At 34.2% G+C, this 27856-nt stretch overlaps 2 protein-coding genes across 3 annotated transcripts in view; both read right to left on the bottom strand.

Moving 5' to 3' along the window:
• The window catches only part of LOC114658053 (bcl2-associated agonist of cell death-like), a 695521-nt gene that overhangs the window by 333781 nt on the left and 333884 nt on the right, over positions 1-27856 (bottom strand). The window lies entirely within an intron of this gene.
• Positions 155-26482, bottom strand: nudt22 (nudix (nucleoside diphosphate linked moiety X)-type motif 22). Of its 2 annotated transcripts, none has more exons than XM_051923093.1 (7): positions 26394-26482; positions 12451-12598; positions 11150-11531; positions 7963-8070; positions 7366-7463; positions 4290-4387; positions 155-1501 (listed from the first exon to the last, which is right to left on the bottom strand). In XM_051923093.1, the coding sequence occupies exons 2-7, from the start codon at positions 12537-12539 to the stop codon at positions 1401-1403; spliced, it is 876 nt and encodes a 291-aa protein (XP_051779053.1). In that variant the 5' UTR covers positions 12540-12598; positions 26394-26482; the 3' UTR covers positions 155-1400. The 2 variants fall into 2 exon arrangements, with proteins under 2 accessions (XP_051779053.1, XP_051779051.1); XM_051923091.1 differs by lacking the exon at positions 26394-26482 and adding an exon at positions 14367-14649.

The raw sequence follows: 27856 nt of genomic DNA, 5'->3' as shown, positions 1-27856 counted from the left end.
ACGACAACATGAATGATTATTAAGGCAAGTGAAATTAAGGTCAAGGCAAGATCTTTTTTTTCTAGACTTAAAACGTAGCATGGGGGGTGGGGATTAGAATACATGTAGTTACTGGAATAATATTAGTAACTTTACAAAGAGCATAGAAAGTCTATTATATGTTGGATATATTTATTTATTTCAGGATAGCTTAAATATCATCATGGAAGATATTTCCTGAAAATGTACAATATTGAAAAGGCCCATAAAAATATTAAATAATTATAAAAAAATGAATATACAGTATATACATGACAATAAATGAAACGATTGAAAATAAACAGTATTCTGTTACAGTAGATGGAGAATGCAGAACATTATTAAACAGTCAAAAACACTCACAGTCATTATTAATAAAATGCACTGTGCTGTAATGATGAAATACACAGTTCTTATACTGTATATTTATAATACAATCTTTTTATAATAAATTCAAGGCAAAATCTTGCAAGTCTACTTCTTGGTGTCGATGCCCTAGTTAGCTTGGTGGATAATATTTTGTTCATAATTATTTATATAAACACACAAAATGACTGAATTGATATTTAGTAAAAGCTCAAGCATAATAAATATTTTTGTCAGTGCACACAGTACTGTTCAACCACAGGTAGGCTCTGGCTTCCTGTGATCTTGAACTGGAATAAACACATTCAGATTAAGGACAGATACAGTGATCTACCAATTCAAGTTACCCATCCACCCATTTTCTAAACCCACTTATCATATTACAGTCTTTTAAACAAGGTTCCCAGATTTTACTTTTATTTTAAACTCTTTGGCATGAGAATTCCGAGTTGCGCAGAATATAAAAATTAACAGACTGGATGGATTTCTACCATCCACCACTCCATAGATTAGGAAAGTTTAAGAAATATTAAAATATATAAAATAACATTAAACATGTACTTTTAAACATTCATATTAGGAGGCAATGTGTGACTGACTGATTATATTAAACATGGAATGTCACTTGGATCTCTAAATACCTTTTTACTTGAATCATTTGCTTCTTGTTATGGCGAGGTCTTAAACTTAATTTGCAGTGTTCACTTTTCATTAAGTCAGATTTATAACAGAATTCTAACAAACCATAAACAAAACATAGATTCCCCAATTCCCAGGGTTTTTACTCAGAATAGTCTTGTGCAAACGAGAATTGCATTGTTAATTTAAAAAAAATAAATTAATCTATAATTGAGATGTATATTACAGTTACAGTTGTATGCTTAATTCTGGAGAACTGCAGAATAATGCATTTTTGAAAACTGATGTTAAAAAACATCATGTCTCCACCGCAAACACAGATATTTCAAGATTTTCAGTAAATTGTCCTTCTGAAAGGTCTCTGCAAATTCTTCTGCTCAGTCTCTTGGTGATGGCTGAACTAGATTGTAAAGTTTCACAGCTCCCTTTGCGGATGGACATAGTTCAGACCACATCGGGGTATTCTCCAGTCGTAGAACTTCCTGATAAGGATAATGCACATAGACTGATTTAGTACATTCATAAAAATGGCCACCGCGAAAGGCCAAAAATAACTACTGTATAATTAAAGTTCATACAACTTATTAGATATACAATTACATAAACATTTTACTGGTTTTATATGCCATTTTGTCTCCTCATAATAAAACACAATTAGTTACTGACTCATTAACTTTCTATAAGCTTTTAGGGTAGAGATTGAGATGACAACATGCAGAGCTGAACAGATCAGGCAATCTTACCTTCCACGGCTTTAACTTAATCTAACAAATTCCCAATGGCTCTTACACCAGCCAAAGTATAATGCCTTCATAGTGTCCTGGGTCTGCCCCAGTGTAACTCCTATGGGAGACCCTCAGGAGACATCCTAACTACAAGCCCATGTCACCCCCACTCCCATAGCCAATTGTTTTGTTCACTACCAATAGCTCATGAACATAGTTCAGGAAATGTAGACTGACTAGCAAACCAAAAGCTTTGTCCAAGAACAAAGCTCCTATTTCACCATCACAGTTCAGAACAACATGCCCTACACATTCTTTGCTTAATCTCCTCTATCCTTATTAGCTAATAAGGCTGCAATGTAACAGAACTTATTCAAATGGAATGGCTGCTCCGACCTTACGCACAAACAGCAAGCTACAATTTTTAGATTTTGAAGTACCAATTATCTTCTCACCTGCTTCACAATCAGTTATGAATCAGTTATGGCAACTAAAAATCCTGTGATGGCAAAGAATATGCTTATACCACAATGTTTTTATTAAGACAGATTCAGGCAGCAAAATATACACACCTACTTTTAGAGGAGTAGCTCATATAAGTTTCAAAAATGCAGATTTACATGAGACAATTTCAAACCACAATGTTACATCTTGCAGATAACTGACAATTTTCAAACACTTTAATGTAATATGGTATTAGGTTATTGATTTCATTCAGTAATATGGTCACAATCTAGTATACTTCTAGATCAGTAACAATTTTTATTCTACTATGTAAATTTTCTTAAGAGAGAAACGGAGGCATTATTTTATCCACTTTATTCTCAGCACCACAACAGCGCCCTTTTTGGAATTTTGTGTTCCTTGATACATTTTTAAAGACAACCTTTTGTCCTCATTATATGTCCTGTTAGTAACTGCCACAAATATAGTCATGCAGCTGACTGAGTTAAGGTGATTTATATACTTAGAGCTGGGGGTCATAAGAAAACAATAAGGTAATAATGTTTTAGAAATTGCCAAAACTAGCCACAGTAATAAGTCTAACCATCTCACTTAGAAACAGGGAAGCACATGGCACAGTGCTCTTGACTGCTTAGGCAAACTACTGTGACCCGCGAACCTCCAGTGTCAACTCAGATTGTGACCCACTGTCTTAGGCGACCCATTTGTTAAGAAACACTGCCTTACATGGACCTGCCATGCACATGGCGAGATTCAATTATCAGTTAATTCTACTCCGCCAGTTAAAGTATGCATACCAGTCCCAAAGACCCTTAATTTCAATGGACCGATATACTTTGTAATGGGCACATGGCCAAATGAGTGGTCCCAAATGGAGCCATAAGTTGGTGCACAGCTGTATTTAAAAAAAGCCTAAGAAAACAAAAGCTGATCTTGGGCCGAGTAGATTTTCAAAGTTTTACAGAGAACAAAATTTGGTTTTAGAGCTCTGATCATTTTTCTGCATCATCAGCTTAGATGAAGGCAGTAAACTCAAGCCAGTCACCAAGGCAGCCATGTTGTCCTTTAAAATGATGCATGAAACATCCAAACAATAATTATCAAAAATCTGACTGCACAAAAGTTACAACACACTGATAACTAGGCACGGCTGGGTAATATTATTGTCCGTTCTACTTACAAAATGCTATAATTATTAATAGTTACTAATGTTAATTTTTCATATTAATGTTTTCATTTAATAGAAGATTTTAGGGTTTAGCTACCTTTTCATGCTTCAAATAGAAATATTTCACAAATGTACTGTAAAATCTGAGAGTCCCATAGTTGTGTATAGTTTATCACAGCAATATGACAAATCCATATGGTGCCCCCCCATCTCCATTGCCATTCATAAGACTTCTTTACTCTGCAGCAGTTGCCTACAGGCCCAACATCTAGCAAAGATTAAAAAGCAAGATGCTGATTTTTACAAAAACAAATTCATATTTTGTCACCTTGGGTATAGTAGAAAGATAATCTTTGAAGAGAGCCGTCCAATTAACCCTTTAAGGGGGATCAAGCAAGACGATTAATGCTTTTCTCAAATGAATATTACATTTAAATTATTATGGTGTGAACATGTATTTGTCTTTTATTTTAGAAGATTACATCACTTCATTTTAACTAATTTTGCTTTTGTTAATTAAGTTAGATTAATCTCAAAGATGCATTAGAAATTTGGAAAATTACCTTGAAAATCATATGTTGGTCTTATCAAAAAGGACCGACAGTTTCCTAAGCTATGTTGCAAGGTTATTCCCACAACTGTGAAATAGGTAAGCATGTTCGAATAGATAAATGGTTGTAATCAATACACAATTTCATATACACACACACACTTGATCTTAATTACATTAAAATTTTATGTATATGCATTGTGAAAGCAAAAATTACTAATTAATGGTATTTACCTTCCACAAAATGGCAGGCATTGTTATAAAAAAAAAAAACTTAAATGTAGAAAAAAAAATCCTTCATTGGGAACATCATAAACAAGTAAATATTTTTCTGTTTGCTTTCAAGGATGGGGAATACTTGCCTCCCTTTTAAGAAAGATGATATTTGTAGATTCTTGAGCCTCTGGTCCTCCTTCCCAATAAAATCGATTCACCTCTTCTGCTGTGAGAGCACACCTAGACATATGTGTAATGCAAACCATAATATTTCAGCAGGGGCTAATGAAAGTAAGAAGTCTACAAAACACAAATTAAGTCTCAGACATTGCATCATACCCTAAAAATACTATTTTGATAATCAGCTTCTTAATCACTTTAATTACAAATACATTTCAAGATCATATATTGAACTGCATTTACTCTACAGTTTAAAATACTGTATTTATAAAAATCATGCAGTTAAGTTTAAAATCTGTTTTCTGCTGTTTCACAATGGTAATGGTATAAAGAGAAAAACATAAGTGATAAAGTTTAAATACAAAATCGATCAAATATAATGAACATGTTACCATTCAATTGATTTCATTACACAGACCCCCAATAATGAGCCATCTTTAAAACTCTGATTCTGATTTATGAAGATTTATGTTCAATGCCTTAAGACTAGTGCCATCATTGCTTGCCTCATCTAGCTAGTAAAGAGCATGTGATCTTTCGACTGTTTTATTTACAAAAAATTAATTGACTACCCTTTGATCTTTGTGACTCATAATTACTACAACATATAGTCAAAACCAAACAAGTCAGATCCAAAAACATTGTTTGCACCAAAACCTAATTGCTAACCAGTAAACAAACTCATAGGGAAAACAATAAGATCAAAATCTAGCAATCCAGGGGAGAAATTTACATTATGATGGATTGTGTTTATATCCAAATCATAGATACAGAATGAACCCTTTAAGAGAGATATCATTTTTTCCCTGAAAGTTATCATGCTTTTGGAATATTTGTGTTGTACTTGGCTTTGAACTTTATACTTCTATACTTTGCAAAACATTTTATAATGGTGTGCTGTTTATAAAAATGCGATGCATAATAAGTATTAACTATAATCTGTACTTGAAAAATAACTTCTGAAAATGCTGTATTTTCTACATCCAAGCAAAGTTGTAACTAAAACTGACACATTTTCATTATTTAATCTTCTGTTTCAACTTTAAAGTAATCAAAGCAGCATTGTATGTTTAAAATACCAGAAATAAAGGATTGTCATGTTTCTATTTAAGTGTACAAAATACTGCAGCTCTGGTCAATACTACAAGCCCATTTTACATATTCGAACACAAGTTGTAATCCAAACAGGTGCAGTACCAGAAGAGTGTGTTATCTCCAGTAACTGAGCACTTAAAACACCCTGAACAGGCTTCAGAAGATTCAATTGCTTTCCTGATGTAAATACTGGTTATTTTGATCTTAATTTTAATAGAATATACAACACATAGATGTCTACAAGAGCAGTATTTTTTCTGTACTCTAAATAGTTCACTCTTCTCATTCACTTAGATTGTTATAATTTTAGAGGTTATAGATAAACTGTACTACAAATGTTAAAAATTGGGAGTGGTCTCCCCTAGACTTTTTTGTATACTCAATTATGGAGATGGATATTTGAGGAGTAAACCGCAAGACAATGATTATATTTTTATATTATGTATATTAAAAGAATGATCAACAACAAATCAATAATTTATTGAAAAATTATTATAAAAGTAAAGTTGAATAAAAGGTTAAAGTACCGCTTCTGGATAGCCTAAAAGTTGAGAGAAATCTACGTTTTGTACCTAATACTTGTATGCAAAATTGGGTTGACCTAAGTGAAAGCGTACTCTAGTTATCGTGTTTACATACACACACACATAATTCCAAAATGGTATTTACTGTACTCAGGGAGATCTAAAACTTCATCAAAATCTCAAAATGGAATTTTTGGATGATTACAATATTTTCCCTACACTTTGTATATAAGAAACTAAAAACACAAGTATAAAAAATGCTGCTGTCTGTATATGTAGATAATTCTAAGTTATTTGTTCCAGTAAATGGACAGTATTTATTAGGACAATAAGTATTAAATGAAATTACTAAAACTGTTATGCCAAACTGTAATGCAATGATGCTGTAATTTTATTTCACAATTCCCACTATGCTTTAAAAAGCCAGCACTTTATAATTACACAGGTAAGTTCATGGGTGCTACTTCATTAAAGATTCATAATTAAACAGCCCTACTCTAAATCTATAAATTTAACATTTTCCTTAAAGAAAAAAATGACTGCAAATGATTTATATACTCATTCAGCCACAAAGAAACAAGAAGCAGTAGATATAATTACATACTGTATGTACAGTATAAATGACACAAGTAAATTGTTTTTCTTGTAATCATGCTTTCTCAAGTAAAGTTTCCTGAAGTTAAAAAGTTAAGAATCCAGCAGTTAATGTGCATGTTTCATCAGCCTTGCGCCAAAACTGAAACACAATTTCATATAGCCTCTATTTTCTCTAATTTAACTACGACTTAAATCCATTTATGCCACAAACCTCAGACTATAGGGCACCACCAGTCAAGTATTTTTTTTAATGCATGAAGGCAAATGAAGGTACACTGCTAGTAATACTTTTCACAAGCCTTTTTCTGACATCTGGCAGTTTTAGACAGCATAAATGGATATTAAACTATTTTACGGCTCATTATGTTGTGGATAGTTTGTTTGCATACGTCTGTAGAAACATTCTGACACAGTACAGGAAAAGAACAGATAGCTAGTATCAGAGCAATACTTATTGTTCTTTTTTGAAACTCCACTTTCATTGAAATAAAAGTAAAGTATACATTGAACAACTTATAAGGAATAAAATGACAAAAGATGAAATATTAACATAATATAATAATAATTCTTTGCATTTATATAGCGCTTTTCTCACTACTCAAAGCGCTCAGTAATTGCAGGTTAAGGGCCTTGCTGAAGTGCCCAACAGAACAGAGTCCCTTTTTGGCATTTACGGGATTTGAACCGGCAACCTTCCGATTGCCAGTGCATATCCCTAGCCTCAAGAGACACCACTCCAATATGTCTCTGCACTATTTTCCAACAGATGGTAGTTTCAAAAACTGTTGTGAAATGTGATTTACAAAGGAGGTTTAATATTACCTGATATAAAATTCAGCACTGGCACGACCAGCACTGGTATTATTGCGTGCTATACCCATTAGAATAGGCTTCTTCAGGAAATTCAGGGGAATGTTTACCTATGGAAAAAAGAATATATTAAAGTATGAAAAACGATCTGTTCATTTTAAATGAATTAATTATATTATCAAATTAGGGTCCACATAAAAACATTACAAAATATAGTTAAAATGTAATGTCTGTTTCAATTTGTCATTTCTACACAGAGTCAGTGTAAGAACATTGCCTTATAGGTTGATGAACTGCATATGCTAGAAATGTGTTTAGATTTCACTGGTAAGGAAGATGTTGTGATGGTCACATTATTACAGTGTTGTATTCAGAGATGGATACTGATATTTTTACACAGTTATATGAAGGTTAACAATTATTAATAAGAAAATCTCTAGGAATGTGTCTGCTTTTTATATATCATAAAAATGTCCAAACATTTCAAGTAGTCTTTTCAGCTGCCCAACTCTTATTTACAGATATTTAATAGATTACTATTCAGGCTTAAAAAACAAAAAAATTACATGAATGAAGTAGGAAGAGGATGTAAGTAACCAAAGCGAATACCTCATCTCTGATTTCTGCCATCACAGAGAAAAACAACTCCTTCACAACAAGATCTTGAGAAAGATGTTCCAAGTGGATTGCTTCCTCTGGAATGCCTTGTGCAACTGCCTGGATAAAACAAATTGAAGATGCTAAAGAACATAATTTATCAGTCAGTCAGTCATTGTCCAACCTGCTATATCCTAACACAGGGTCATGGGGTTCTACTGCAACCAATCCCAGCCAACACAGGGCAAAAGGCAGGAACAAAATCCCCAGGCAGGGAGCCAACCCTCCACAGGGCACGCACACACATACACACCAAGTACACACTAGGGACAATTTAGGATCGCCAATGCACCTAACCTGCATGTCTTTGGACTGTGGGAGGAAACCGGAGTACCCGAAGGAAACCCATGCAGACACAGGGAGAACATGCAAACCCACGCAGGGAGGACCCGGGAAGTGAACCCAGGTCTCCTTACTGCAAGGCAGCAGCACTACCACTGCGCCACTGTGCTGCTGCCATAATTTATCAACCAATCTAAAATTTATATCTAACCTCTAAACTCACTTCATTAGGTACAAAACATTTACAACCGAACTGAATACTTTAGGCTTAGATGTAAATGGAAACCTCTCCATACAGCTCTTTCAAAATGAAGTTGTTTAGGAGTATAAACAATATTGGCATATTTATAGAAATTAAATATGTTTGAATTGATCTAATTTTCACTGCTTGTTCAACCTTGTAGCTTCTGTCGTGTGGGGAGGTTAATGTAAAGTTTTCTTGTGTTGTGTTTTGAAATGGCCACTCCACAGACACAGACACACACAATGATATTGGTTTAGAAATTTAAATAAAAAACTGTGTCATGCTCATAGCATCATTTGTAAGGAATGTGCTTTTGTTCATTTTGTTGTTGCATAATATTTGCTTGCAGAAAAAAAAATTATCAGTGCTTTTATATTTGGATTGATTAAACAAATGTATTATCTTTGTGCATACTCTTTCAGAAATAACTTCTACACTTTGTTCCCATATCACTATTGTATTTCTACATGATATTCCTTTGTTAACTATACCAAATAAAGTGTGTTTCTGATAGTGACACATACTATCTTATCAGTTTGGTCTGTTATCTGCGATAAGGAACATAATTGCAATGACAGCATTTTGGGAGCATGTCTCGGCTATAGATCATAGCTTTGTGCAAACATTCATTATGCTGACACCAACATTGTATTTGCCAGTATCAAAATAAGAAGCTTGTTCTTATTATTTTCGTTCAGATAAACACGGCTCTTCCTGGCAAAAAATCGTCTGCTCCCTCATAATTAGATATTGCCCTGTTAACATATATTAGCACTAAATTTTAAGCATGTCCAACTGCAACCATAGGGCAGAAAAGTAGTTCACTGTGCTTGCTGCACTATGTTCTATTTGGAATTCTGTTATTATTAGCTATTAGCAATACTAATAGCATTCAAATGATTGCAGCTTCACAATAGGGTGTTCGTAGATATGGAACAATTGTATGGGTTCATGCTGCTGCAAAAAATGAACTCTGATGTCCAGGTACATGTCATAAAACATGTAACTGCTTCAGATATAAATGTATAAAACAAAAAAAAAAACTAAACAACAGAATATAAAAAGTATGAAATACTCTTGCCCCAAAAACATTTCACAAGTTGAAAACTGTGAAATTTGGGTGAACTGTTCTATTAAGATTTCTTCATGGCTTCCATACATTTTTCTTAGAGCAAAGGCTACATAATAACCATCGTCTAGAAAAATCCCTATGGCACATAATCTGCTTCACTGATAGGATATATTACTTACTGAGCCGTTTCAGAATTCTTCATGCCAATTTATATTACTTATCTCCTGAAATATAGGATTCCCGGATTACTCATTTTTCGCATGTCACTATGGGAATTTCTATAGGCATCTAGTTTTCCACAAAATATGTCTGTGAGATTAATTGACAACTTTAAAACAGACACAATATGAACGAATACGAATGGAGATCAGCATTTAACTGTATTCTGAGATGGACTGGAATACTGTTTTGGCAAATTCTAGTGGTCTGCAACCCTTTGATGAATAAAAGGAGATTCTGAAAATGGATGGAAAAGTTAAGTAAATATGGTATGGTATGGTATGGTAAGTATTTTTAAAAAGCTGTATATATATATATATATATATGATGATGAGGTACATCTGCAGTTGTTCATATGTCTTATAAAGCAACAGCTATTATTAAAAATCTTTCCCACCTCTTCCCGATGTTGAAAGCTGATAGCATTTAAAAAGCAACTCGGAACATATTAAGAGGAAATGGAGAACAATGAATGCATCCCACTTTAAAAATCAGAAAATACAGTAAGCCTTCAATTATACACTAAAGCATTCTTTACTGTGGGACTGTATTATTGCCATCTCAAGTAAATGTGTCCTTTAGTAGAAAATCACTGTGAAAAATTATTTATATAGACATATTACATTTGGAAATGCTAAGTAGTTTGTTATCTGTGCTATTTGCACTTTTCAAAGTGTAAAAATAGGATGTAATCATGTTCTGTACAGCAATGATGAAATTGACAGATGACAGTTACTTGACAGCTTAGCCTTGAAAAATGAAGTACAGTATGGACATCATGATTGAAGAATATTTGCTTTGGACTACAGGTGGCCTTTTGCTGATGCTCTTAGATACTATTCCTTATGAAACGTCAGCACATTTAATTTTCTTAGGCATTGAATGCTTGTCAAATACAGTATGCCCTCTAATAATAACCCATCTTTTGAATACCCAAAGGTCTTTCCAGATTTTTTCATCTTTTTAGCCTCTAACTACACGGGCAGGCAGAGTATAATTGTTTGAAATAATACAGAGGGTTTAGTTAGAAAAGTGCTTAAACAGATTAAACTTCTTATAATAAAGTCTATTTTAATTTAATATACATTGTTTAAGCTAACTCAGTATAACAAGACAGCAGTTCCTCAAAACTCTGATATCAAAGCACCTTACCACTAAACCAAATTATTCTATTACTAACCGATTTAAAAACAATCAACAATATTTACAATGCCAAGCAAACAATGTTTGAATTGCTTTCCACAATTTATCTGTTATATAGATTAGCAACCCAAACTCTGACATTGCTTTAATGTGTTAAGCAAAGTAAATCAGAGGCTAACCTTAGGTTCTGGATGCCCACCAGGAATGTCAATCTGGCCTGGTGCCTCACCAACTTGTTGACTGCGTCTGAGAAAAACAAACTTGTCATCTATAGTATGGAGCATGGCGCCTACACCCAGTGGCTCTGCCAAATAAGCCTGTGAATTTCCAAGATCCTTTAAACCTTGCTGTTGTAGAGATGGTGCTTCTAAGGCCCAATTGGTAGCAATAAAGTCCCGATAGCAGGTTAGACCCAAGCGAATGTACAATATCCCTCGCTCAAGGGAAACAGAGTGGATCCTGAACTTGGAGCCATTGAACAACCATGGCTTCTCCGAACACTTCTGCTGCCAAATCACCTCAATCTGTGGCTCATACTGAGGCAGTCGGCAGCGATTATACCTGGAGAGAAAGTCCAAAAAAAAAAAAAAAAAAAAAAAAGACCACTCACAATTTATTCCATTATATATTGCATTTATAGGTAAACACTTGCTTTTTAACTGTCCACCTTTATTCTTTCAGCAGAGATATTTTAATGGTTTACAACGAATCCTGCATACATTACAGATATATTATCATGGATATGTAACCAGATTTTCCTTGCTTCGTTTGTGCCCCCTCCCAGGATGCAAACTCTGGTCTGCACCACTTGCAAAGTGTAGAAACCAATCTTTTTAACCAGCTGGGCAAAAAGAGAACTCCTTGGCTCAAGTGACTTGTTGGGCTTCCAAATGTGAGTATGTTTCTTCTTCATGGTGGGCTTGTCTACTTGTGCTCCATTGCACATAATGAAAATTTAGTTCAACTCTTTTAAAATATTTTAATCAATATTTGAGAAGAAACTCTTTTAATAAATAGCAATGGTATTTAAAAATTTTAATTCAGAGTTTATAATAGCAAAACAAATAATTTATCATTGCTTGTTCAATAGTGTAAATTAAGTGATCGTAACTTAAAGGTAAAAAGAAGTCTATAATATTTCTAAAGTTACTATTTTAATAAAATGATTAACAATTACAAAAATGATTGATTTCAAACAATCTGATGCATAGTTATTACATTAAAAATAATTCAGAAACAAGTGTTAATGATGGCTTGTTTTGTAATCTATTGATTCCAATTCAAACACAATCCAGTGTGCTGCAAACCACAGTTAAAGAAAATGTCTAAGAAAAGCATTTTTTCTAAGCTATGAAAAATGTTTTGCCCTTGCTGTTATGGCAGTTTTTTCTCCTCAACCATGCTCACTTTGTAGTATATAGCGTAGCATATATCAACGTACTGTATTTTAATTAGTACACAAGCTGAGAAGGGATTTTACCTGGGTGAAAGATCAACATGGACTTGCTCTTCTGTCAGGCCTTGAGATGATGGACACTGAAACATGATCGAAATTTCAGAATCCATCATTTTGAATGTGTTCAAACACACTGGTGTAAAATGTAATGTGCTTTCTCAGTAATGTGTTTCTGGGACAGGAAAGAAAGGAAAAAAGGCAGTTCACATTAACAAGTGATAAAAAAAATGCATGATTCTTAATGTTACTGTCTCATAAATTAATAGAAAAAAAGGAATATTCATAAATTGCACATATAGAGGACATTCACTATACCAGTGTTTCCCAACATCAGTCCTGGGGGCACACTGTGGCTGTAGGTTTTTGTTCCACCCAGATTCCTAATCTGTGACAACACCTGATAACATTGATCTCATTTGATTAGCTGGTATTATTTTTTTTCTTTTATTCTACATTCAGAAAAGCACAACAGCATGATTTTTACATTGATAAGACATTTAGAAATATTTCTGCTTTTGCTATAGATTAAAATACTTAACTCTCTTTTGTTTATTTCATTATATGTTGCCCTATCTTTGTGCAGTTTTTTCCCTTCTTTGTATCTTATTAATGACAATTAAAAATGAGCAGAGCAGACACACTGGCAAACAACACTGAATAATCAAAGGCTGCAAGTACTTTAGCATCAGACCCACTAATTAGTAAATAATGGATTAATTAAACAATTAGAACACCTAGAAATGTAGAATGAAAATCTAGATGAAAATATTGTTAAAAAGAAAAAAATACATTATTCCCATATAACTGCTTGGTACATTTTAATATATATATATATATATATATATATATATATATATATATATATATATATTTTTACCAAACTTAGTTTTCTAATTTCTGCATTGTTCCCAAAACACAGAACTTGGGAAATAACACATCACTTAATTAGCCCAGGAGTCCAATTAAAAACAGAAGCTGTTTGGAACAAAAACCTGCAGCCACAGTGGGGCCACAGGACCGAGGTTGGGAAACACTGCACTATACTATACAAATATATCAATGCCTCCCACTTACTCTAAAACTTAAAGAAATAAAATAATTTTTAGATGAAATCTAAAGTAATAAACTGGATTATATGCAATATATTCTTGCAAAATACTTTGTTGAAGTAACAGTTATCATATTAACTACCAGTGGTTCATAGCCTCTTAGAAAGACACACATTTTTATATAGGCTCTTTTTCACATTGCACTTTATTGTTGTTATTTGTTATTTTTGAATTTTTTCAAAAATATGACAGACTTAAACTTCACTTGAATTGGAGCACAAGCAGATTAAGTGACTTGATCTAGGTTACATGCTGAACTACTGTATTTACATCAATACATTAAGCAAAATGATGTGTTCCCGTCTAAATCCTCCATCGAATACATAATGTGTTTTAAGGCTAACTGATTTTTTAAGGTTGCCTCAAAGTTAGTGAAACCCAACTCAAAATGCAATGTTGAATAGCTAACCTTTGAAGGTATTATTTAAAATAAGTAATGTTTATTAAAAAAATTATCCATTATCTGATAATATTCCTAAAATAATCTGATGGAAAATATACATCTACTATAAATTCCAGCACATTAAGTAGATCATAAGCTGTATTCATTTTACAAATAACAACCACAGAATGTTTTAATTACCACCTGATAATTATGACAAGAATACCACTAAACACACTCAGTTTTATATATATATATATATATATATATATATATATATACACAAAATTTGTGACAACTAAGACAAAGACTTGAAGAAAGAAAATCAACACTTTCACCTTTCAAACCATATTACAGATTACTAATGAGTTACTAATAGCAAGCTAAATTCTTGATATCAAGAGGTAACAAAAGCTACAAAAAATTAATTTGTGTAGATTGAAACTTACAGCGTACTAAGGAGTCGTGTCTGCAGAAGACTTCAAATAAGAATTCTCCACTTGAATAAGAATTCTTGAAGGAGAAGACGCTTTAAATACCCATTTTAAATTACAGAGGTGTCACTAGGCACCAAAGCAAAATATTTAACCACCTTATGCAATACTTGGGTGTGGCCGAGTTTCTATATTACTTGTCTAAAAGCCAGCAAATAATTACGAGCCACTGCGGTTTTACATATAAATCCACAAAAATATATAATTGCTATCTATTTTGCTTGTTGAGCATTCAGATAATTATAATATATGTATGAAGATGTGGCACATAAAACTAAAGATAAACATAAAAGGTAAAAAAGAGTTGCTTTGTTAACAAGTTTATTCTCCATAACCATTAAATGAAAGATGAAAACTTGTTTTAGGTTTATTCTAAGCTGGTTATTTGATAGTGGTTATGTATACTTTGTATGATAGGCAAATCTCATAAAGTGTCCTTCACATTATTTTCCCACATAAAGTGCAAAACTGGCGTCATGCAGCGCGTTTGTTTCTAAAATGATATTTTTGTTTCCCATCCAACAACTCACACAAACTGTTAACAAGTGAAAGTAGGTAAAGCTTATATAGCTAAAGAACAGGCTAATCAAGATTGTTGCAATGAAATGTAGTAATACTAAACTTTCCAGATTCTGACTGGAAACAGTGCACTGAACAGTGGTTTCCAAGTTCTTACAACACACATTTTTTATAATTTATGGATGGAAGAAGGCCAACATTTACACTACCGGTCAAAAGTTTTAGAATACCTCAGGTTTTCTTCAAACTTAATCAGTTGAAATGCAATGAATGACCTAAAATTGTGAAAAGGTAAACAGTAAACTGCCAGAGGTTTAAATTTAAACTTTAGGCCATCTTCAGGGAACAACTAATAGGTTACAATCTACACATGTTCTGTAGCAATTAAAGTAAATTAAGCCTTGCAAGTTGAAGCAAACAATTTGCACAGGTGTTCCGACTTCTGTTGATTACTTAAAACCCTCTGTCTTAAAGCAGAGTTGGAACAGACTATGTTACTACCATGGTACTACTTGGACAATATTCCAGTGATAATGGCAAGAAAACAACAATTAACAAATTAAATGAGACAGAGCATTATTACCCTTAGAAAGGTAGGCCTTTATTTAGAGAAATTTAAAAAAAAAAAAAAAAAAAAGTGTCAGTCCTTCTCAATCCAAAGGCAACTGGAAACTAGAAGAAACTCTGATAGGAAGAGATCTGGCAGATCAAAAGTGACAACCCAATCTGAAAACAAGTTTTCAAGGGTCACCAGCTTTCATGATATGTACCTCACAGCAAAACAGCTTCAAGCACAGCTTAACAGTAATCAAAAAAAGCTTGGTTTCTGCTTTGAAGAGGAGACTTTGTGCTGTGGATTTGACAGGGTGAGTGGCAGTAAGAAAGCCATTCCTTAAAGGACAAAATAGAGCCTGTGGACTACTGCAGACTGGAAGAAAGTCTTGTGGAACAATGAGTCAAAATTTGAAATCTTCAGTTGATTACACAGGGTGTTTGTACCCCATTGTGTTGGTGAAAGGATGGTTCCTCAGTGTGTGACACCAACTATCAAACATGGAGGAGGAAGTGTGATGGTCTGGGGTTCTTTTGCTGGAGACAGAGTTGTTGACTTGCACAGAGTGACTGGCATTCTGAATCAAAATGGTTACCACATCCTTTTGCAGCACCATGCAATATCTTCTGGTCTACGGCCAGTAGGTCAGCGGTTCATCCTGCAGCAAGATAATAACCTGAACTACGTTAAAAGAAAATAACACTTCAGAACATGGACTGTCCAGCACAGTCTTCAGACTTAAATCCCACTGAGTTAGTTTGGGATGAACTGGAAAGAATGGTGAAAGGAAAGCAACTTACAAGTGCAACATACTTGTGGGAACTTCTGCAGCAGTGTTGGGAAGAGCTTTCTGACCAATATTTGATTTCCCTTATAGAAAAAAAAATGCCATGTGTGTTTTTGGCTGTTATATCAGCAAAAAGTGGCTACTTTGATGAATCAAAATTTTTTTTAAAAAGTTTCAACATTTAATGATTCCTTGACTTATTTTTTTTAATTTGCCATTGTTTGTTTGTTCTATGCCTTGATTTCATGAAACACTAAGACATTAAACTGTGTGCATTTCCATAAAAACTGAAAAAAGAGGTGTTCTAAAACTTTAGACCAGTAAATATTGATTACCAGCTAATGATGATGCAATCATACAAAAATCTGTTACTGCTAAAATATGACATTACAATTTGATAGTAATACTCAAGAAGAAACCACATTATCAGGCTGCAGTCTGTTTACACATGTGCCATATATTGCCATTCAAAACTTCTTCTATGTTAGAAGAAAGTATAAATGGTTAAACATCACAGAACATTTCCACAGCCCTTGATTGCTGCTAAATGTAATGACTACAGAAAAAAAAAATAATGTCAATGACTACAGAAAAAAAATAAACAATGTTACTGATACTATAATTCTCAATCAACAAATTAAGATATTTAATGTTTCTTTCTTTATTTTAGCATTACACAGGCTCAAAGTTGCAAATGGATCTCTTTAATTAAATGAGTGATAAAAGCACATGGCAGACCTTATCCAAACCAAGCAAAATGTTAATCTAACAGAAAACTGCAAATGATATCTTTCCATTTTCTAATCTGCTTATGAAGTTCAGAGTCATAGCAAGACAACAGGTATTCCAGCAACATTACGCATAAAGCAGAAACCACCTCTGGTTGGGGCAGAAATCAATCACAGAATACTTTCACACAAATACCCAACAATCAATCATTATTTAGACTTGTCAGATTACCTAACCTAAAAACTTTGGGATATGGCACGGAAAGACAGAGTACACAGAGAAAAGCCCAGTTAGATACAGGGAGCATGCAGACTCCGCAAAGGAAATGGCCAGGTCTTTGAATTTGACATTAGGACTCCTTGAGACAGTAGTGCTTGGTACTATGTTATCAGGCGCATTCTTCTGCAATCGTCAAACAGGGGAAGGATTCATTTACAAATTATGCACAACAAAAAAATTCTTTGATGCAATTGTGCTAATCACACTTGCAAGCTGAATATCTCAAACATTACTCACATTTTTAATTGAGATGTATTTTGCTGCCTCTACCCACAGAAAGAATGTAAAATACTGAGCTCTCTGGACTAAACCGGAGTGACTTTTTGCAAAACTGGTTCAAAGATTATTGTTTAACCATCATTTATAGTTAAAAATCAGTATAACCATACAATCTCTCAAGAAAATCATTGGTTTGAATTATCTGGTTATTACATGAAGTTTTCATTACTAAAGGATTTGATATAAAAACAAATTTTGTTTTAAAAATCGAAGTGGTCTTAATTTTTATAAACTAGCAGTCATGTTCTTTGAAGTATACATCGCTGTACATTTTTGGAGAAAAGAAAGAAGCAACGTAGAAGGGTCTTCCATGCTAGTTTCTGTTAATGCTGCAGAAGTAGTCACAAAGTGAAATCACATATGACAGAATAGGAAATACAGCACAATGTACCTCTTCTTCCTTGTTTTTTTTTTTTTTTTTTTAAAAACCCTGTGTGACGTACGACTGTTGGCATTTAAAATCAGTCAGCCCATCATTTATTTGCTTGATTCTAATTTTAGGCAAAGCTTGACATCACTCCAGCATAAAATGACGCAGGTGATGTGGCATAACCGCTAAATGAATACATTAAATAAATACAAATATTTTTGCTTAATTTAATTAAATAATTTCTGCCTTCATGTAAATGAGGGAATGCAAGTATCTTGGAGCAAATATGTGTAATACTGTATTTAGAAGTTTTAATTTTAATCCTTACACTACTTATTTACTTCAGTTTAATATTATTTGCTGAAAAATGTACTTTCTCATAGATCAGAAGTTGAAACTTTGCATGACTATGGAGAGAGCACACTAGTCAAAAGGAACATCAAAAAACTCATACTTTCCATCATGAAGTAAAAATCTAGGCCCTGAAAGATTCCAATATTTTTCTTAGGAAGCCAATGTACTACACCAAACTTCAATGTTTCAATTAAACCTTAAAGCGAGGGTCAATTCCCAACCTCATCAATTTTGTGGTGTTTTCCCACTTACCTTACATCTGCATCAGTTTTCCCTTTGTACGTCAGCTTTCAGCCACCCCTCACAGAGAAGAAAGCTGAGCAAATGGTGTGTATGCATGAGCATGAGATTCTGGCTCCATCTGACTGTTTAATAGTCTGTTAATAGCAAATAATTTCTGAGATTTTTCAGGTAAGGGAGACAGGAGTTTTGTGGGAAGGCTCATTATACAGTATTAACTAATCATAGCACCAGAGACTGGTGATGTGTTGCATGTTGAATAGCACTTGCAAAAATAATTTCAGTGTACTCTGTACATATAATAACCATATATGCCTATAATGAGAAATGTAGGCTCAGAAAATCATTGGCTAGATAAAACAAATTAAGTAATGCAAACATTGAAAAAAGTGAAAAGAAAAACTCTCCTGATAGCTATGTGTAAAGAACAAAAATGCTACTTTTTCTAGAGTTCCTACTCATAAAACGCATCTCCTTGAATTGGCTCAGACTGAAAAGGCGAGATGACTTAAGTGTGAAGTGACCAAAGCTACTTTTGCTCTAATTACAGGCACCTAGTAAACATAATCATTTTGGAAGAGTGAAAATATTGTCTTTAAAATTGGATGTTTATAAATAACAGCAAAAATTGAAGAGTTTTGGGAAGAAGAAAAAACACCACCACCAATATGTTCTGGTACTGTAATATAGTAAGGCTATCACAACTTATCCTACAAGCTAAATGTTCCTTAATGACATTTGGAATAGTAACTGAGGATATGGAACTTTAAATCAGTGATATTAGACTGGTGATTAGGGGCTTTAAAAAATTATGCTGATTGACAAATGAAGGGGAGACAGTAAAAGAGAAATGATAAGGGAAGAATATCATGAAAATGAGCAATGGCATTGACATCAGGACCGTAACAATTATTTGTGATTTATTTAATTTTCAGGCTCTGTGATAATGCTGCAGATAGAGAATAAGTACAATTAAGAAAACTTTGTTGTAAGGTCCAGTCAAATTCTGTGACCACAACAGCACACTGAGAGTCTAGAACCAACACTACATAGTGGTGGAAAACTGTCAGAGACTCAATGATATAACACCTGGATGATGCAATATTGTGATTTTTTTTTAATGTTTTGCAATATATAAAGTATCAAAATTTGATTCTGTGATATATTGCAAATTACTTTTTTATTTGACTTTAGTTATCCATATAGACAAATAATCTCACACCTAATCAGAGAAACCATTGTCTTAATTCATCCCAATTAATGTTTTTTAATGTTGGAAATTATTTGAAATACAGTATCTAGGCCCCCTCATTAGTAAATATGGGAAATTACATATTGGTACATAATCTGACCTTTACGCTGGTTGAGTCCCTGTCAAATGTTTGTAATAGCGCCATCAAATAATAACTGACATTAGAATATTTCAGATTTAACATATTGCTTGAATATACAAATGTGCATTCAAAATTCTTAAGGATATGTATATGAATGTTGCCACGAGGTACCATATATATATAAAATCCATCCTGTTATACTTTGAATCCAAAATATCCATCCTGCTATGCTTTTTAAAAAAAAAAACTAAGGCCACTGGGCACCTTTTTTTTGATCATTGATCACTGAGCTACTTGGAGTTTAACTTTATACAGTCAGGATAGAAGAAAAGAAAGCATTTGCAGATGCTTATAAATGACAGACGATTTCAGATTAGTTTTCTAGCTTCTTTGCCTTCTCTTTGATTACATCAATTTTTGAATTCTAAATTTAATATAAATCAGCTTTCCCAAGCTCTTGTCAGATGGAGCCAAGAGGCAGTCCTACTTTGTTATATGCTAGAGTATTTGATTTTAAAATGGCCTTACATATTAAATATATACGTCAAATTCAATTCATTACTGTAATATTTTGAAAACTAAAATGAATGCAAATGCAAGATACAAATGTTAGCATAATATCTGATACCCTAATCTAAGCTGCAGAGCTAATGTTTGAAGTACACCATTCACTGGAATTAAAAAGCTGTCTATCGGAAAGTATTTTGCTATGCATGTACTAGTACAATACATTGCTTTTTTATTCAAGCAGATAGGGTATCACAAACATTAGCAATCCTACAGTGACTCCTACACCTATAAATAAGAAGAAAAAAAAATCTTATACTTGTCTTAACTGGCATCAACTGAACTGTACTGATTTTTTCCCTGACTGGGGAAAAGAAAAGACAATCTGACAACAGCAGTTGGATCTGTTGTGGCCATGATTATTGTATTAATAGTTAAAGACAGCAAAATATCAAATGTAATCAAGGGTTGAGTCACCTTATATACTGTATTAAGAGGTAAAGATCTCCAAAATATACTTAACTAATTAAATTATTGATGGTTTTAAATTAATTTGGTCTAGCAAGAGGAGACTTGGTAAAAATTAAAAGAAAAAAAAATTAAGGACAAATGAAATGGGAGTTGAGCTTCCCTACTCAAACTACATTTTTGATATATGCATAGATTTCTTCGTTACACCCAAACAACAGAATAAATCAAGATAAACTAAGAATAAATCCAAGTATTACATTCAGACTACTTTATACGACTGGAAATTGCAAAGAAACTATGTTAATTTTTTTCCTTGTAGTGTTGTCTAGGACATTGGAGATATGGAATCTAATAATTTCACAATGACATTTTCTTTTCAGATAAAATATTTTTATTTTCATAACACTGGTACTGAGTAATTTATCTCACTCATCACAGGAATTGCATTATCAGTTATTTTATCCAATCACTATAAAATGCTATACATTTTATCCAAAATTCCATCTGCTGTTGTGAATGTAAATGTTATAATACAGAGAATGTAACAGGCTTGCTTAGAAATGCAGAAACTGTAGAATAAAAGCAATAGCTCACTTGAAAGATGAAAGATGACTGTTTAATATACAGTATTACATAAGAAAAGATTTTTGTGACAGAGAGCTAGGTATACAAATAAAAATACAGAATCTCTCCTTATCAGTAAATCACGCAAAAGCAGCTGAAATTAAATTTGCAGGTTATTTACAGGATAACCCAGCATAGAATATAGGACACTAAAATGTTGTTTCAGGTGTAAAACTAATGCTGAAGGAATATTCTACATTTACAATATTGCAATAACATCTAGCAGTTGTCTATGTGAATGCTCCATTCACTAACCCTGATAACGAAGTAGGGAGCAGCAATTAATACTCTTTAGCCAATTTCATGCCCTGTGAGTCTAATTCACTTAGTGGATATTGAGCCATATTCTGTATTCGCTGCCTGAATTCCCCCAATACCTTCTAATTATCCTTTCAAGCTTAAAGCCAATCCCCTGTCAATCTCTGGTTCATCAAGACTATTACTGAAGTACAGGGCCATTCTTAAAGAAGAATTGCTATATCTTGGTGGGACACGTTCACGATTGAGCAGGAACATGTATTTATTTATCTGTGCCCATAACATAACTAAAATGTAGTTTACAAGAAAGTGAAACATGTATTACCAGATACATTAACTGAGGTCCACAATTTAACTATACTTGATGTTTTTTACTATTTAAATATCAGCTAAGGAACAAACTGTAAGACCTCTATAGGCTGCATGAGACTATAACTCAAAGGGAAAAACGCAGGTACTAAAATGCACTATATGGCCAAAAGCATGTGAATACTCATGTAAACTATTGAGTTTGGGTGTTTCAGCTGCATCCATAAAATCAAGCACATAGCCATGCAATCTCCATTGACAAACATTGGCAGGAGAATGGGGTGCACTGAAGAGCTCACTGATTTTAAACATGACACCATCATAACATGCCACCTTTGCCACAAGTCAGTACACGACATTTCTGTTCTACTAGATCTGCTCCAGTCAGCTGTAAGTGCAATTATTATGAAAAAGAAGCATCTAGAAGCGACAAAAGATCATCCACAAAGTGGTGGACCACACAAACTTACAAAGCGGGACTGCCAAGTTCATACAGAGTAAAAATTGCCAATCCTATGTTGCATCACTCACAACAGAGTTCCAAACTGCCTCTGGAAGCAACATCAACAAAGAAATGTGTGTCAGGAGCTTCATGAAATTGGTTTCCATGGCCCAAATGCCAAGCATTGTCTGCCAATGGACCCAGGAGCAGAGAAACCATGTTCTCTGGAGTGACAAATCATGCATCACTACCTGGTTGTCTGATTGGTAAATCTGAGTTTGATGGAGGTCAGGAGAATGCTATGACGACAACTAAAAAAGTGCCTACTGTAAAGTTTGGTGAATGAGGGTCTGTTTTTTCAGGGTAGGGCTAGGCCCCTTGGTCCTAGTGAAGGGTACTGCTATTTCTAAAGCACACAAAGACATTTTAGACAACTGTGTTCTTCCAACTTTGTGGCAAGAGTTTGAGGAAGACCCTTTTCTGTCCCAGCGTGACTCTGCCACATGTATAGAGCCATTTACATAAAGACATGGTTTGAGGAGTATGGTGTGGAGAAGCTCAAGAGCTCTGACTTCAACCTTAAGACGTTTGGAATGTACTGGAACAACAACTGCAAGTTAGGTCTTCTAGTGCCTAATTTCACAAATGCTCTCTTGGCTGAATAGGCACAAACTCCAACAGACATACTCCAAAATCTTGTGGAAAGACTTTCCAGAAGAGTGGAGGCAGTTATAGTTGCAAAATGGTGCCATGGTTTTAGAATGGACTGTCCAACAAGCTCATACAGGTGTGATGATCAGGGGCCTCATGTATAACGCCGTGCGTAGAACTCACACTATAACATGGCGTAAGCACAAAAGTGGGAATGTGCGTACGCACAGAAAAATCCAGATGCAGGAATCTGTACGTACGCAAACTTCCACGTTCTTCCGCTACATAAATCCCAATCAGCGTGAAAAGTAACGAACGTGCACGCGCCTTCTGTCCTGCCCCAACTCCTCCCAGAATTACGCCTCTTTGAATATGCAAATCAATATAAATAGCCTTCTGTGAAAAGACAATGGGAATAGCACGGGGGAAAATATAAGAATTTCAGCGAATACTAAGTGGAGGCAAAGGAAAAATGTACTACTTGTTGGTTTAAGCAGTGGTATAATCAACAAAATTAAGTTGATCAAGTGACAGAGTGTCGGAGAAACTCGAAAGCTCAAGTTCACAAAGTCGCACAGTGCCCGAAATAAAAAAGAAATCACATATCAAATTCGCTGTGAAAAGGCGAGTCGTAGCCCACCGTCTGAGTGTCATATGAAAGCTTATTAGGGTACAGACAAAAACAATAGGCACACAGTGGGAAAACAGCACAAAATGTCAACTTTAATCTTGAAATATCCACTTTATCACATTGTTTATTTTGCCATTAAAGTAGAACATCATAAACTTCATTTTAAAATCGTTTAATTTACTAGTTTCTCAAATCCCATTGTAATTAAAGTAGCACATTAAATGCTTTGTTCTGTATTCGATCTTCTATGTGCTCTATGTGTGTGAATCACTACCTGCTTCTTAAATGGACTTTCTTTTTCTCCGACAGGACACATAATCCATTACATTCGTGATATTAGAACTCTCTGAATAATTAAAATACTGAGATGTATACGTGATATCTTTTTCATGATGATAGGAGTTAAAGCATGTTATTAAACATGGGAACACGGTGGCGCAGTGCTTGTTCATGTCTCACACAAGAGGCTTGCTGCGCCATGCGCGACCTTCGATGAAATAATTTATTACAGAAGTACTGTCTCTTTCAAACGTACTAACCTCCAATTCCTGTCCTTAAATGAAGTTAAAGTTTTATCTGTATAATATAATCAACATATTTTGCTGCATTTCATCTTAAAAATTATATCGTCATCATGTAAATATGCGCTTTATAAAGTGGCGCAGGTTGTGTAATATTATAACTGTAGTGCAAGTTTACAGTGAGGTAATAGTACTTATAAGTACAGACAGTTCTACAAGGAGCACTTGATGGACTGATTGAGTGCGTTTATAGTTCTTGGGATGAAACGTTTTCTAAACCGCGAAGTCCGTACAGGAAGGTCTCTGAAGCATTTTGCCGTGGCTGAGGCAGCGTCTGCTTCATGCTGTATACCGATAATTCTCTTTCCAATCAGCTGCTGCTGTGATTCCCCACTCAGATACAGTGATATAAATACTCCGAGTGGTGTAGTGAGAGTAATATGGAAAAAGATGATCTGCTGTGGCAACCCTTAACGGGAGCAGCTGAAAGAAGCAGAAGATAATGCAGTGAGAGTAACAACGCTAAAGCAGTTATGGTGTTTGGAATACCATGGCTATTACCTGGACCATTATATTACTGCAGGTTAATTACAATCAGATGCGTTACACTAATAAACAATATGCAGTTAGTTTCAGTGTATTTATAAAGCTGCGTCAGGAATGTGGATCTAAGAAAGAAAGGGTGACCACACAGGAACAGTAGCACTGCTTTGACGCAGGGTGCCGCCAGTCTGCAAAACCGAGTGGAGAAATTGCATACACCAGGGTATGAGGTACCGTGGAAATGTGCGTGGCTTTACGCCAAGTTTAGGTTTTATGCATCGCGATTTGAGCGTGGAAACGTTCGTACGCAACATTTCTGTGCGTACGCACCATTTATACATGAGGCCCCAGATGTCCAAAGTTTTGGCTATATAGTGGAAATTATTAAGTTTGTAATGGGCTGCTTATGTTTGCAACATGTGTGCTGCAACTGTTTTGGATCTCCATAATCCACAAGAAAAACAGCCATCAAATAACTACTTTAGGGGAATAACGTTGAAATATTGCCAGATCGTCATACTTTTAAAATGTAGTTCTGTCAACAAAAAAGTCTTGCAGCAGTGAGTAAAAACTAATATTATTGAAATGATAGCAATGCCAATCTCACACAAACACTTGTTCACATGGAATATTAAAATCTTTTTATGTTGTAGCTTCATAATTACAATGGGCCATTTTAAAGGTTATCACAAAGCATCTAAAAACATTAAAGTGCTATATTATACAAAAGCACAAAGGTAATTTCAACAGTAAATATAAAAGGTACAAAAAAAAAGCCACAGTATTATGGAAAACTGAATAAACTAAAGGCGGCCACTGCATTTACCAAACACTGAAAAAACAGCTTTAAAAGACAATGAAATATGTTTACTGAAAAACTCTCCAAATTGGTTTCGTGCACAACTTAACAACAAAAAATACTGCACTGAACTGGGTTGGCTCCTACCTTACGAACGACACTGCCAAAATGGATTTAAGTGATTAGAAAATCGTTGAATGGGCATAATCATTAAAAACTAAAATATATTTGAAATGCAATATACACGAGGCGTCGCTAGAAAAATAAAACGAGAAAATAACATCAATATGTCATACTTAGTTAAAAGTTCTAAAGTAGCCATATATAATTTGACATAAGAAACCATTAAGAATTCAAAAATCAATTTTTACACTACCCGTTAAAATGATAAAATAGAGCATTACAATAATACAGATATCTACCTGTTTACAGCATATATTCAATATATTTGACCGTAAAAACTTTAAAAGGTTTAAATTAAGTGAAAGTAAAGAAAGGCTGAACCAAAGTGCCAAAAACGAGCATAGCTCAATAAATACTAAAACCACACACGAAACGTAAATGCATCCAAATATATCAGCTTAAAATTGAGTATACTGTATTTAAGATCTTATTTACATTCTATACAAAATCATATCATTAAAAGCATATTTCGATGTACAAAACATTTTGTTGACATAAAATACTGTAAGTACGAACAAAATAATTTACTGTACAAAGCACGAGTCCGTTTAGATTAAAATGTATTGTTGATAAAAAAAAAACAAAAAACTTTTATTTACCTAGCTATCCTAATTCTGGAAGCCCTTCTGAACCCGGAAAAAAAAAAGAAAACTATACAGTATCCAGCACCTCTATTGGTTGCTTGCTGATATCATTGTACCATTGTATTGGCTGGTGTGATACATATACTTGTTCTCGATTGGCTAAACGACTTTCATTCATTTTTTTTCTGTCGACGCGTTGGCGTTCTTAAAAGTTTAACAAATCACACAAGCTTTTGGTTTGCTACACCTCGGGGTTTTTTTAGAAGATGCAGTGTAACCGAATCTGAAATAGCATGTCACCAATTAAATTCACTTTGTTTGAAGACCTTGCAAAGTTAAATGTACATATTTGTTCCAGAGATACGATTTTAGATAAATGACAAATCATAATAATTTCCTGAAAACAGACCCACTGTTGTTAGGCAGTAGTTGGCTCTGTAATTTTCATTGTGGCCGATACGTTGTGGTAAGATGACAGGTGGCACACACCGATGGATCAAAATGCGCAAGAGAATCATAACTGTAACTTCAACGTGTAATTTGTTCAGAATATATAAAGATGGTACCAAAGCTCCCTTACTATTTTTTCTTATGAGAATGTGTTTTTCTAACGTCCAGCTTTAGCATCACACTGTTTTCTGGAACATGAAGCTTTATCCACGACCAAATTTAAAACATGGGGCAAGCCATTTTATATACTGTACCTGTTATTTGCATGTAAAGGGCACACGGCCTATTTCAGCACCATGGGGTGCCAGTCCATCATAGGGCACATCACATTAATTTCTGCTATATAGTCAATTAACCCAATGTTGGCATCCTTTACCTGCAGGAAGAAATTAGAGTAGGCCTACCCAAGAAAATCCCATGAAAACTTGGAAAGAATGTGTGGCATATGATACATATGTATTATTATACACAAAAGGAAATCAAACTTTATATTTGTTTCTAGATGTTTTCACTGAGAATTATCCAAGTTTAAGGACTACCGAACAGAAGCAGAACTAATATTCAGACATTTCCCTGAACTCACTTTGCTTCTGATATGGGCTTGCATGAGGGTATGTACATTGAATTCATTAATGTTAACATGTTGTACGAGAGTACAGCCATCACTGTGTGATGTCAAAATCAGATTTTAAAATGTAAATGAAAATAAACAATAGCTCTTACTACTCACTTACCACAATGTTATTCATCACTAGGTTCTGCACTGGCTGTCCACTTTACTTAAGATAAGTTCATTCCCAGTTTCTGGTTTTGTTCCAGCACTTTGAACTTTATGGTCTAGATTTTTGACCTTCAAATTTGTCTTGTCCTTCTGCCATTGTTCAGGCTATGTTTTGACATTTCTGTGTGCACCTAGCCACCATTTCACCAGCTCCTTTATTTCTTCATTTGGGTGATCACTCTACTGCCTTTTCTAGTCAACCATGTGCTCATTTAACTTCTGGTTGGCCATCTCATTATCTTGAGTC

Source organism: Erpetoichthys calabaricus, chromosome 1 (assembly GCF_900747795.2).
Source record: "Erpetoichthys calabaricus chromosome 1, fErpCal1.3, whole genome shotgun sequence".
NCBI classification, from domain to species: Eukaryota; Metazoa; Chordata; class Cladistia; order Polypteriformes; family Polypteridae; genus Erpetoichthys; species Erpetoichthys calabaricus.
Note: the sequence above shows the minus strand (reverse complement) of the source record. Positions and strands in the feature narration are given on the sequence as shown.

Bases quoted from the DNA above. Each gene is read 5' to 3' on its own strand.
- nudt22 (XM_051923093.1), bottom strand. From the start codon at position 12,539: ATGATGGATTCTGAAATTTCGATCATGTTTCAGTGTCCATCATCTCAA. The intron at 7,464-7,962 runs GTATTCGCTTTG...TTTTTTCCATAG, and splicing joins TGGCAGAAATCAGAGATGAG to GTAAACATTCCCCTGAATTT. The intron at 1,502-4,289 runs GTATTCCCCATC...CTTATCAGGAAG, and splicing joins CTTTCTTAAAAGGGAGGCAA to TTCTACGACTGGAGAATACC.